At 47.8% G+C, this 12,453-nt stretch overlaps 1 protein-coding gene across 6 annotated transcripts in view; it reads right to left on the reverse strand.

Moving 5' to 3' along the window:
* Positions 1-12,453, reverse strand: part of flncb (filamin C, gamma b (actin binding protein 280)) — a 40,169-nt gene that overhangs the window by 10,922 nt on the left and 16,794 nt on the right. For all 6 annotated transcript variants that reach the window (XM_069671132.1, XM_069671134.1, XM_069671131.1 and 3 more), the window contains exons 6-28: positions 12,341-12,418; positions 11,937-12,099; positions 11,560-11,760; positions 9,700-9,822; positions 7,981-8,118; positions 7,734-7,860; positions 7,392-7,528; positions 7,001-7,194; positions 6,788-6,901; positions 6,549-6,692; positions 6,224-6,347; positions 5,972-6,132; positions 5,799-5,889; positions 5,491-5,660; positions 5,293-5,410; positions 4,615-4,877; positions 3,602-4,199; positions 3,212-3,385; positions 1,983-2,145; positions 1,715-1,875; positions 1,444-1,611; positions 1,085-1,208; positions 847-1,003 (exon numbers count right to left, since the gene is read on the reverse strand). In XM_069671132.1, the coding sequence (XP_069527233.1) occupies positions 847-1,003; positions 1,085-1,208; positions 1,444-1,611; positions 1,715-1,875; positions 1,983-2,145; positions 3,212-3,385; positions 3,602-4,199; positions 4,615-4,877; positions 5,293-5,410; positions 5,491-5,660; positions 5,799-5,889; positions 5,972-6,132; positions 6,224-6,347; positions 6,549-6,692; positions 6,788-6,901; positions 7,001-7,194; positions 7,392-7,528; positions 7,734-7,860; positions 7,981-8,118; positions 9,700-9,822; positions 11,560-11,760; positions 11,937-12,099; positions 12,341-12,418 (3,891 nt within the window). The remainder of the gene's footprint in view (positions 1-846; positions 1,004-1,084; positions 1,209-1,443; positions 1,612-1,714; positions 1,876-1,982; positions 2,146-3,211; positions 3,386-3,601; positions 4,200-4,614; positions 4,878-5,292; positions 5,411-5,490; positions 5,661-5,798; positions 5,890-5,971; positions 6,133-6,223; positions 6,348-6,548; positions 6,693-6,787; positions 6,902-7,000; positions 7,195-7,391; positions 7,529-7,733; positions 7,861-7,980; positions 8,119-9,699; positions 9,823-11,559; positions 11,761-11,936; positions 12,100-12,340; positions 12,419-12,453) is intronic.

Consider the following 12,453-nt stretch of genomic DNA (forward strand, 5'->3'; position numbering starts at 1 on the left):
GGACACAAGTCGCGGCGCACAAGAGACAAAGGATCTAACAGTCTGCTGGACCGACGCGGCGTCGGCAGCCGGCTGAAAACATTCACCGTGGGACACCGTGGGACACCGAGGACACGGCACCGGACACAGTGACGCTGCTATGAGGTTATTGTTTTGATTAAAGTCGGGCTAAAATGTGAATTAAGCTAGCAGTGCTGTAACTAGCGTTAGCTGGCAGCCTACAGTAACGCTGACTGTTGTGAGGGCGGCGGCTGCGATGGCGATCCCGGCGGAGCATGTGCGTGGAAATAAAACATAAAACATAAAATTTCACATAAAAATAATCTATTCTATAGATGAAAAAAATGTGTTAAAAGTCAATTTAATGTAACTGAAAAGGTTGAAGGTCATCGGTTCCCTCAGGTGAAACGAGTCAACAGGAGAGTTTCAGTTGATAAAGTTCATCTGACATCATTGAACGCTCTTTTGAAGCTCAGTACACTGAATGGAACGGGTCCTGTTTACTTCCTTTATTTAAGTGACCTTAATAAATGAGGGAGTTGGTTTGAGTTGAACTAACTGAACAGGTTTTACAGTGTATCCTGAAGGTCTCACATCTTTAAAGAAGAACAGCTTCACACACAGTCGTTCCACATGACGACACAGTTCAGTTCTTTTACTTACTTTCCCCGAGGTCATCGGGTTCCTCATTGTTTTAAGTAAACTTAACTTGTTAGAGTTTACAGTGTAGTCATCTCTAACTAAGACAGGGTCCTCCACATCTAGAGCCGGTTTAGAAGGACCCGTTCAGGTGTAACAACGATCGCTCTCAGCCGTTGCCTGCAGGACCATGAATCTGTGACTCACCAGGATCTGGACGGTGAGCAGTCCCTCCCCAGCATCTCTGGCATCGATGGTGAACTCGACCGGCAGACTGGCTGGAACTCCGGATGCGTTCAGTCCTGGACCACTGGCTCGGACTTTACTGGCATCATGAGCCGGCAAAGTCTTGATCTTAAAAGGACTGAGAGGAGACAGGGTGAAAGGTAAGACAAAAAACAGAAAGGTCGTGACCTCTTCACATTCAAATCTCTTTGGTCCTCACCTGCGAGGGACCTCCTGGTCAGCATACTTCACACACACCGTGTACGGACCATCGTTGGAAGGAGTGTAGTTGACTGTGTGAGTCCCGTCCCCATTGTCAGTGATGCTGATCGGCTCGGCCACACCTGAAGAGCAACCAGAGTTCAAAGAGAGAGAGTTGGGTTCAGAACGAGAGTGAGTACACTTTGAGGTAAAGACAGTATTGGTTCATGATTGAAGCTTGAGCTGATAGTTTAGGGGTCTGTGGGCCGACCCAAACCCAAGGACCTGGTGATCGGGGTCTTGGCCCTTTGGACTTCAGTCTACATGAGAAACTTGCAGGTATTAGAAGACGAGTCAGGGCTGTGTGCGGGGTCTTACCTGTCGGCCCATACAGCTGGACCTCCAGGGGGGCCACCCCTGCCTTAGTGCTGTCCACAGTAAAGGTCTGAGGGACGTGGGCTCGGACTCCACTTCCAAGGCCGGGACCTGAACACTTCACTTTACTGGGATCCACCAGCTCTCGCACTGGGACCCTGAACGGGCTCCCTGCACCACAAACAGAGGAGGAGGTTACTCATTGAATGACCCCCACAGGCTGGAGCCTTTTTAACAACATGATCAATGGAACGGTCTAGCTCCATCACCTCACCTGGAATGGGAAGTCCTCCAAAGGTGATGTTGACGTCGTACTCTCCAGGTGTGAAGGGGATGTACTCCACACTGCAGCTGCCATCTTTGTTGTCCTTACACGACATCTTTGCCTCAGATGGACCCTCGATAGCCAGGCCGAGACCTCCAGTGCCAGCACCTCTGAGGAGACAGGGCAGAGTGGACATAAGAAGGGAGTTAGGAGGGACTGGCTTCAGGAGAAATTAGGCTGATTCTTTTGGTTGCTCCAAAATGAACCCAAAAACAACCTGGTCTCGACAGTGAAGCGGTTTGGTTTGTTAACCAGTCCCTCCTCCAGACCTGGACCGTAGGCTCGGACCCGACTGGGATCACAACCCTCCGTCACTGATACTCTGAACGGACTCTTGGGCACTGAGACCTCATCGAACAGCACTTCAATCAGATGCAGACCTGAGGACAGACAGACGACGTTAGCTTGAAACATTTAGCATGTTAGCAGTCCAAACATGTGATCAGGGTCTACGTGCTGATGTCACACATGTGTAACATCAGCAGGGTTTGAACCAGCAGCACTTGGGCTACGGTCCTTTCATTACAGTCTGACTGAAGCCTCCACAGGGGACAGGATTCCTGGCCCACAATGCAACAGGCTCCTGCATGTCACACATTACTATCAGTGGAAAACCATCTGCTGCGAGCAGACAGACTGAAGCTATTAATACCAGCCGCTCGTCCCTCCCACCGCTCACACCGAGCACCTGAAGGCCTCATTTCACTTGATCTGTAAGAGGAGCACTCGGTTACTTTATTATCAGATATTGATCTCTGATTGGTTTGCGTCTACATTATAAGTCACATGACTAATAAAGCGTTAGTCATGTGATTAAAAAATGATCCTATTAAGTCTATAAATATGACACTGTTACTTTTACATGGGGCTTCACTTACATGGACGAGTGAACTTAAGCTGACGTGAGGCGGCCTTTTTTGTTTGTTTTTCAGGCTTCAAGGTTTAAAGCTAGCATGCTAATGTGATTGCTATCCTGCTTCATTGTGTGTTAATGTGCCTAAATGAAGTCGTCACATCGTCAGGCCCACTCATCAGGCCCACTCATCAGGGTCTGATGTTTCACAGCAGCACTGATGTAAAGAAAGTCGATCTAACTGGAGCCTAACCAGGTTTTTAAATCATTATTTTGTTGTGGTTTGGCTTCTGCTTAAAACACCATGAAGAGTATCTGTCAGGTTTCCACATTAAGAGTCGTCAGCATGATGAAATCATCCTGTAGTCTGTAATTATTGGATGCCTTCTCGCCTCCTTCCCTTTACTGTGGGGGGAAAGTAGGAGCTTTATGAAGCCACTTCGTTTCAACACTGTTGTGTTGTTGTGGAAAAACGTCCATGAAGCAGCAGCGGCCCCTCCTCCAGCCTGTTCTGTTTGGACATCTCAGCACTGAACAACAGAAACAACAAGTCCAGCAGAGTCTCAGCAGCTCCTGCCTACAGTCAGTCTCACCGTCCTCGTACGGCGTGTACTCCACTCTGTAGGTCCCGTCTCCTTTGTCAGTGATGTAGGCGTCCGTGTTGGCGCCTGATGGATTGGAGATGTCGGCTTTGATGTGGCTGCCACCGCTCTTGTAGTGGGCCCGGGCGTCCACGATGAAATGTGTGGTCACTTCCCTCAGAACTCCTGCAGAGAACAAACCAACAACAAACTGGTTTCTAGGTCCCAGTAAACTTTCCAAGGAGGAACGTAAAACGTTCTTTGTTCATGGTGACATCTCTCATCAAGGAGGTCCAAAACAAAACAAAGAAACAGCTTTCTATCTTTAATGTCGACTAAATATTGATTACTAGGTTTGATCAATGATATAAACTAAATAAATAAAATAAACACTATGCTCACCTCTGGGTTCCACTCCTGGTCCGTAGACCTTCACCCCGCTGGTGTCGATAGCCGGGTCCACCTGTAGTCTGGAGGGGAACTTTGGCACTGCGTGGCCTCCGTATTTGATGGTGATGGTGTACATGCCGTGGAAGCGGGGGATGTAGGTGATGGAGTATGTCCCGTCGCTGTTGTTCTGGACGTGGACTTCAGCTTTGGCTCCTGAGTCAGAGAGGATCTCGATGGTTAGCTCGCCATCTCCAGCTTTAGAGCAGTCCACCGTGAAGGATCCGTCCTCGTTCACCTTCCCTCGCTCCAGGCCAGGGCCACTCGCTGTCACCTTGCTGGGGTCAAACACGGACTGGACCATGGCTTTGAAGGGGGACCCCGGGATGTGCTGGTCTGCAAACAGGATGTTGATGGCGTACTCGCCGGGCTCCGTGGGTAAATAAGACACGGAGCAGGATCCGTCACCGTTGTCCTGGCATTCGATCTTGGCTTCACAGGGTCCCTCCACCGTCAGACCCAGACCACCGGTACCAGCTCCCTTTGTGTCAATGGCAAAGGGGGCCGGTTTACCCACAACACCCCCCTGAAGACCTGGACCGTAAGCTTGGACCTGGAAGGGAAACGTGCCAAAGAGATGAGACACAAAGAGCTGGCATACAATCTTAGAGGCCAAGTGTCTTAGATTACTGGGGAAAGGCGATCCAAGACCAGGAAAAGTTTCCTTGGACCAAGAAAGGTTTGCCATGTCCGGGACGGGGAAGTTATTGTGTCCAAGAACAGTTTAATGGGACCAGGACTACAACAAGAGCAGGTTAACTGAGGAACCGGACCAGCCTCTCTTTGGAGTTATCAATAGTGTTTGGACAACAAGGTTCAGTGAGTCCAGTGACAGAACCCAAAGTTCAATACCCATCCCAACTTTTACTCTACCAGAGTGTTTGGACCTTTAAGTATTCTGAAGGATATAACTGAAGTAAATCTGTGAACTGATGAAACCTTTGAGCAAAATGTTCACAGCCACTCACCTTCGAAGGATCCGGTGGCATGACGCCCTCCACGCTGAACGGACTTCCTGGTACAGGGTTTCCGTCGTAGCTGATGTCCACTCTGTACGGCCCTTCCTCAGGGGGAATGTACTTCACTGTGTGCAGCTCATTGGCTGTGCCAGACTCCAGCTTGCAGGGGATTGGTCTGCGTGAAGGGGAGATGATCTTGACGTCCAGTTTGCCCTGACCTCCAGCGCCCTGAGTGCAGATCGTGAACTCCTCGTCCTTCCCAACATCCACCTCTTTGATTCACACAAACACAGACACAAGTTGGATGTCACTGCTGCACGTCACCTCTGTATGTTTCTGTCAGGTATTGGTCGTATGACATGTTGTACCCAGTCTGGCCTCAGGGGGCAGTTCAAATAAACTCCACGCTGCTGATCAACTATTTAAATCAAACACAGTTCCTGTTTTCATGGAGGTCTTTGTTGCTCTCTTGTTTCTCTTTACCATCTCTACATTTCCATCAGTTAGAGACAAAAGTCATGATGAACTTTGAGTGCATTAACACAAACTAACAGCAGGAGGAAGTAACTCACAGGGACAGGATATGTGCTCTGAACTCGACCTGAACCTGACTTCCTGTCTGGAAACTGACATGACAAATGTTTTCTCGTTTCCTGGAGTAAAAACCATCAGAGCAGCTTTACTCACTGTTGTTCAAACCCTGAACTTTGACCTTGTTGAGGTCCAGCGGGGGGGCCACGCTGATGTTGAATGGACTTTTGGGGATGGGGTCTCCTCCGTGGCACACAGTGATGGACATGTTCCCCTGATGGAGACACAGACTACAGTTAATCTCATTTATCAGTCAGATCACGTTATTGATCAGAAGGTCAGTATGATCGGTACCTGCTGCACGGCGGTGTAGCGGACGGTGTACGAGTAGTCGTGGTTGTCGATGATCTCGAAGTCTCGGACAGCTTCACCTTTAGCCGCTCCAGTGAAATGAACCTCCGGTTTGGCTTTGCCCGCTCCCTTCGTGTAAATGGTGAAGTGAGTCGGTTTTCCCACCTCGACACCTGCACACAGGTCAGAGAGAGAGGATCAATTCACGGAGCGTAATTGTTCAAACAGGAAGTGATTTCACAGGAAACTTCTCTGTTTCATTCACATTATAATCCAATCATGGAGCTCGCTGGTTAAAGTGATGAGCTCACCTGTCTTGTTGAGTCCCGGTCCTTCTGCTCTGACTTTTGCTGCATCATGTGAAGGGTCCACCTTTATTCTGAAGGGGCTGATGGGGATTTCCTGTTGAAAGAGTAAAGTTGGGAGGTTTGTTTCTCATCTCATTTGAAGGAGTAAAAAGTATTCTACCTGTCTGAGCTCTCACCTGATCAGCGAACAGCACCATGATGGTGTACTGACCAGCACCTGGAGGCGTGTACTTCACAGTGAACGTGTCGTTGTCGTTCTTGATGATGTCAAAGTCGATGTCGGCCTCTGCAGGACCGACCACACCTGGAGCACACTTGATCCCAATGCTGACGTCACCTGCAGGTAAGAACAGGGATGAGCACCTTGTTCCTGTCATAGTTTAGGTGTTGTTAGAGGGAAGCACGATAAACGTCTGAGGACGTCCCACCCTGTCCGGCCTCGCTGCAGTCCACAGTGAAGTACGTCGGCTCGTTGGCCTTCAGTCCCGTCTTCTCCACACCTGGACCGTAAACCTTCACGTTCTCTGGGTGGCTGCCTTCTCCGATCGTCACCTGATTCACAATAATACCAAGTGGAAAAGTAGTAAAGAGGCAAACGTTAACCATCTGATGTGTTTGGACCAAAGATGGTGGACGGCCCGGCTGACAGGACCAGGCGTGAGAACAAACAATGAAGAGGAAGAAGATTTCACTCCGTTATTAAAAAGAAGAATGAAATCTTCCCTCAGGTGTGCTTCTGTGTTGGCTTTTTACCCTGAAGGGGCTGTTGGGAACGTTGACTTCGCCCCACGTGATGATGATGGTGTGTTTGATGGGTTTAGTGGGAATGTAAACACAGAAGAAGGTGCTGTCTCCGTTATCTGTGATCTGAATGTCGATGGGGAATCCCTCTGCGTCCTAAAAGCACAAACAAAGACTTCAGTTATCTCCAATCAAAATGTCATTATCCTCTTACAACAGAGCATCATGGGATCGGACCTTTGAGATCTCACCTGAGCGTAAAGCTTCAGCTCTCCTCTGCCGGCTCCGTGGGTGTCGATGGTAAAATCAGCAGGTTTGTTGACGATGCAGCCGAGCGGCTCCAGACCTGGACCGTAACACTTCACCTGAGGAGGGCAGGATATTCAGCACAGCAGGTTTAACTGTGAAACATCTCTGACATATCTCTGAAATATCTCTAATGACAGGTGAAGTTGTGGTCTAACGTTCTCTGGGAAGACGTCGTTGGCAGCCGGCAGGATGTGAGCCATGAAGGGACTGTCCTTGATGTCCTCGTCGTCACAGATGACATGCACGGCGTAGTCGCCAGGTTCAGTCGGCCAGTATCGAACATCACATGACCCGTCACCTTTGTCGTCGCACTCGATCTTTGCCTGAGAGGGACCCTCGATGGAGAATCCTGCACAAACATTCTTTTTCAAACATCTTACACCCAAACACTGTAACTTCTTTATCGCTCCCTAATCAGCGATCTGTTGATTTTAACATGATGTGTGTGTAACATGCAATAATAGAAAAACTAACTGGCCATCATAAGCCCCGCCCCCTGGCTACCTGTCAGTGATCCTGAGCAGAAGATGAGTTGTTTTGACTCACCAAGTGTCCCCACCTCCGTGCCGATGGCCTCCACCACAAAGTCAGCACTCTTTCCCACCATGCCAGTCTCCAGACCGGGACCCCAGGCCCTCACCTTCTGAGGCCCCGCCTCCTCACTCACCTGGACCTCAAATGGACTGATAACACACAAACACACAATAAACAATAAGATATAATGGAAGCACCGGAGTACCTCAGGGCTCTATCCTGGATCCCCTGTAATTCTGTAGTTTTTATGGCACTGTAAACATTTAGGAGTCATTTTTGTGGGCAAACTTTTCTCTTCATATCAACCAGTGTTTTCTAACACAGGACAACAACAGGATGAGCTGAATGTTTTACCTGCGTGGGATGCTGTGACCTCCCCAAGTAATGGTTACGATATACTTTCCCGTCATGATGGGGTAGTAATTACACTCATACAGCCCATTTTCCATCTCAAGAACCTTCACTGGCTCCTCCAGGCCCTCTGGGTTCAAAACATTACTCACGATCAGTCCTGATCATCATCCGATACATTAAAGGTGCATTTCAAACAAAATGTCTGATTTAAACATTTTGAACAATCTTCAGAGTCATGCCGTCTTACTTGGTCCTTTCACTGTGACTTTCAGCTCTCCGCTGCCTGCTCCTTTCGTGTAAACTTTAAAATCTGCCACTTCTTTCACCCGCAGACCCTTCGGCTGCAGACCTCTGCCTGACGCTCTGCAGGCATTCGGGTTACAGGCTGTGAGACCAGTTAGACGAGATGTGAGACACTGGTTAGACTGGAAGACGACAACATGATAAAACATTCACACAAATGCATACGCCTCTTTTCTTCTTAACACAACACACAAAGAAAGAGGACATGTCTGTGTAATTTAACTGCTGACTAAAAATACATCTTTATAAAACCGAGTGAGTGTGGACTAAACTTAAACCTCACCGTGACATCTCTTAATCCTGAACTAACCTGAAGTAAACCTGAGGATTTACCAAAATAAACAAATATCTCAAAATGTCATCTGTCTAAAAGTAAACAGAATAAACACACACACACAGGCGGCAGAAGGTTTATTTATGTTAGTCAGCTGATCGAGGCTGAGAGAAGCAGTTTGCTGAGGCTGAAAGGAAAAAACAGCAAAGATGAAGACAAGATGAGGCGAGAGGAGACGTACGATGTTCACACCTGCAGGTTCAACAATTCAACAAGTCAAAGAAGTAAATAAATACTTAAAGACAAATGTTCACTGCCTCGGCTGGCGAGACCGAAGTCTCCCACTGATTATTATATACAAGTTTTAATCACAATAAATGACTGAAAAACACACACACACATACGCACATATGCACACGCACACATACACATACACACATGAACACACACACACAATCAAAAGCCTTCTCTGGATGATATCACTTAAGAATAATCCATACTAGAACTAGAACACGGCCCTCCAAGCTCGGGGTCAATTTGTTCATTTTAAAAAGGCAGAAAGTTACGAGTCACATTTGTTTGTTTGCAGCTACAGTTAATCGCTGTTACACTGTTTCGCTGTTTCGCTGTTACGCTGTTTCGCTGTTACGCTGTTACGCTGTTACGCTGTTACGCTGTCACGCTGTCTCGCTGTCTCGCTGTCACGCTGCCTCGCTGTTTCGCTGTTTCGCTGTTACGCTGTTACGCTGTCACGCCGTCTCGCTGTTACGCTGTTTCGCTGTTACGCTGTTTCACTGTTACGCTGTTACGCTGTTTCACTGTTTCACTGTTTCACTGTTACGCTGTTACGCTGTTTCACTGTTACACTGTTACGCTGTTTCACTGACATATTACAAACTATTACAGACACACGTATCTTCATAGCTTAGCCTTTAAAACTCTCTCTTCGTGTCGGCTTGTAGCCTGTTGATTGGCTTCTTGGACTGTAAATCAGATGTTTCTGAAGAGTTCTGTATCAAGGTAAAAAACAGCCATGTTACTGACCCAAAGCTTCCGCCATGCTAGAATAAGATTCTTGGAAATAAAAAATGTTCTCAGGAGACCAGATTAAACCTGAACCTGAGCTGATGGAATAATTCACAGCTGGTCTGAGGTGACCATTAATCATGACTCCATCCAGAGAGGGCTCAACACATCCACATTCACTCCGATTCTGGGCTGAAGAACAAGAAAGAAGCTGCTCAGGACCAAGCAGGTGCTGCACATGCTTAAAGCTGCGAAAACCCCACCAGAGGGTCAGAGGCAGGGATGGTTTTGAGTTGAGGTGGAAGGAAACCAGGCTAGCGCAGGCAGGCTCCAGTCACAACCCCGCCCCCCGCCTGTACTAACTTGGTCGTCTGGGTTTGGGTGGTGTTGGAGGGGGGGCTCTCCTTGTCTTTTCTGAGGGTGGGGTGTGTATGGACTGAGGTACAATTGGCACCGGAGACCCGGGAGGTTGGATGCTCTGTGAAACTGAAGGAGGGTACAACAGTGATGATACATTTGTACAGAGGCAGAGAGTGGACAGAGACCTTCAGGCCACCAGACCAGCTGAGAGCCGGACCAGCAGACTGCCAGTCCACCAAACCAGCAGGCCGTCCTAAGACCTTGTCAGGTTCAGTCAAATTTTATTTTCAGGTCCCCGACAGTCAGATGTAGGCTGACAAGACAGAGGTCAAGTCCCAACTCAAGACAAGCAAGTCCCAAATCAACATTACAAGTCCAAAGTCCTAAATCAAGCCCAAAGTCCTAAATCAAGTCCCCAGTAAAAGAAAGAGAAGTTCCAAGTCCTTTGTAAGTTGTGTCACAACAGGAAAGTCAAGGGTCAAGTCAAAAGATTAAAAAGGTGAGTCCCAAGTCAACACAAACAGGTCACAAGTCAAGATTTAGAAGGACTGAGTGAAGTTCCAAGATTCACAAGTTGTAAGTCTGGGACAGAGAAGTCCTGGGTCATCTAAGACTGATCCCTAACTAAGACAGGAAGTATCAGGTCATAAGATTTAAGTGAACACTGGCAGCTCTTGAGTCAAGACAAGCTAATCTAGGGCCATTCCTGAGGAAGTTTAAAGACAAAGACACGGCCCATATCAAGTTCTAAATCAAGACAGGGCAGAACAGGGTCAAGTCCTAAGATGACAGAGGCAAGTTCTTCATCAATAGCAAGTATCAATCAATGCAGACTAGTCACAGGGCAGGTCCTAAGTCCGGAGCGGCCCAAAGTCGAGCCCCTGATCAGGACTGGCAATCAAGGATAGAGTCCCGTGCCAAATCCTAACTCAGGTCTAATTTAAGACCAGGTTCCATTTTAAAGAACGTCTACGGTCAATTCCAGTCACACAAGATCCCAAGTCAGGTACGTGGTCAAAGACAGGCAACGCAAAAGTCTATCCATCCATTCATTCATCACACCATTCATATTCAGCAACAGAAACAGACTCTGCTTTGTCGACATGCCAAGTCAAAGATGTGCAAGTCCAAAGGCAAGTCCTAATTAAAGCATCAAGTTAAGAGTTAAGAGACAGAAGTCTCTTCTCAAATCATCATTCAAGTCAGTGCCAAGACAGCAAAGCTCCAATTAACTCATCCACAGGCAGAAGAATGTGCAAGCTCAGCTGATATCCCACAGACAGACAGGTCCAGAGTCACAGTCAAGAAAGTGTCCAGCAATACCAAGTCCCATCCCACATCCTAACTTGGACCAACCAACAGTTAGACCGGTCCCAATTCAAATCCAAAAATACTTGAAAAGTCTGAGTGTACCTCTGCCGGCAGACAAATGGAGCACAAAGACTGAACACCACAGCCCAAAACCATGAGAGCGCGAGTGAGCCTGAGCCAATGAAACCACAGCTACAAATACTGAAGAACAAAGCACCGATTGTCCCGTCAGGCCTCGATCCAGACTCAACTATTGATTACAAACTCTTCATTCTTTAATCAGTCAGTCATCAGATCATAATGTGACAGTTTAAGGATAGATGCTGCTGAGTGGCAGATGTGGTTATCAGAGGGACGGTCAGTTCATTTATGATGGAGTTCATGTTAGATGATGTAATAACTGAAGTCACAAAGGTTTCACTTTCATGTTTATGTTATTTGTGACCCAATAATGGATCTAATCTACAATGTAAACGTTTGAAGGAACCGCAGACACGATGGTGAATTAAGTGTTGATATCCAGCCGGATAGAAACACATCTGTAAGACCTACCCTCGGAGATGTTGACAGTGAAAGGGCTTCTGGGAATCTGCTGCCCAGCAAAGGTCACATAGACGGTGTGAGGTCCCTCCAGGACGGGAACATAGGTGCAGCGGAAAATACTGTCGCCTTTGTTCTCCAACACAATCTCCACTGTATCCCTCCGACCGTTTGAATCCACAATGATGACGCCTACATCTCCAGCACCCGCCCCTGAAGGACAGACGGACGGACAAGTGGACATTCAAACACTGGAACAAGAATGTGACGCTCATTGGAAGAGTATCTGGGACTCTGCAGCTCTGTATTTAGAAGTGTGAAGTAGACACTATCCATCATGGAAGCAGAAGCCGGACAGAAAGTGAACACACTTAAATCTGACTGATCACCTGCAGTGTAAATGTCAAAGTATGTCGGTTTGTTGGCCACGTTCCCCATCTGCTGCAGTCCCGGCCCGCGGGCCTGAACTCTGGTCGGGTCGCCCATCGCCTTTGAAATGTTCACCATGAAGGGGCTTCTGTCGATGTCCTGCCCAGCAAACAGCACCTTCACCTGGGAGGGGAGAGACAACCAGGCCTGTCAGGGTGACCACATCCCAACATGCTAACAGCTAGGTGTTTATTACACTGGTAGAATAGAGCTGCTTTGTGTCTGGATGGATCAACACTTGGGCCATTGGCAAACATTAAATTGGGTCCAGAGTTAAACAGGAAGTTTGTGAATGTCTGTGATCCAAAAGGTGTAACTTACATCATGCTAGCTTCCAAACAAAGACATTAAAGGCCACTCTTACTTTATGAAGCCCCTCCACCTTGGGCAGGTAGACCACAGAGTAGGTTCTGTTCTTGTCGTTGTTGGGGATCACTCGGGCCTGATGGACACAGACAGACGATAACATTCAGCCCC

This window comes from Semicossyphus pulcher, unplaced genomic scaffold (assembly GCF_022749685.1).
Source record: "Semicossyphus pulcher isolate SPU_LCO1_2020_fin unplaced genomic scaffold, fSemPul1.0.p SCAF_20, whole genome shotgun sequence".
Lineage (NCBI taxonomy): Eukaryota > Metazoa > Chordata > Actinopteri > Labriformes > Labridae > Semicossyphus > Semicossyphus pulcher.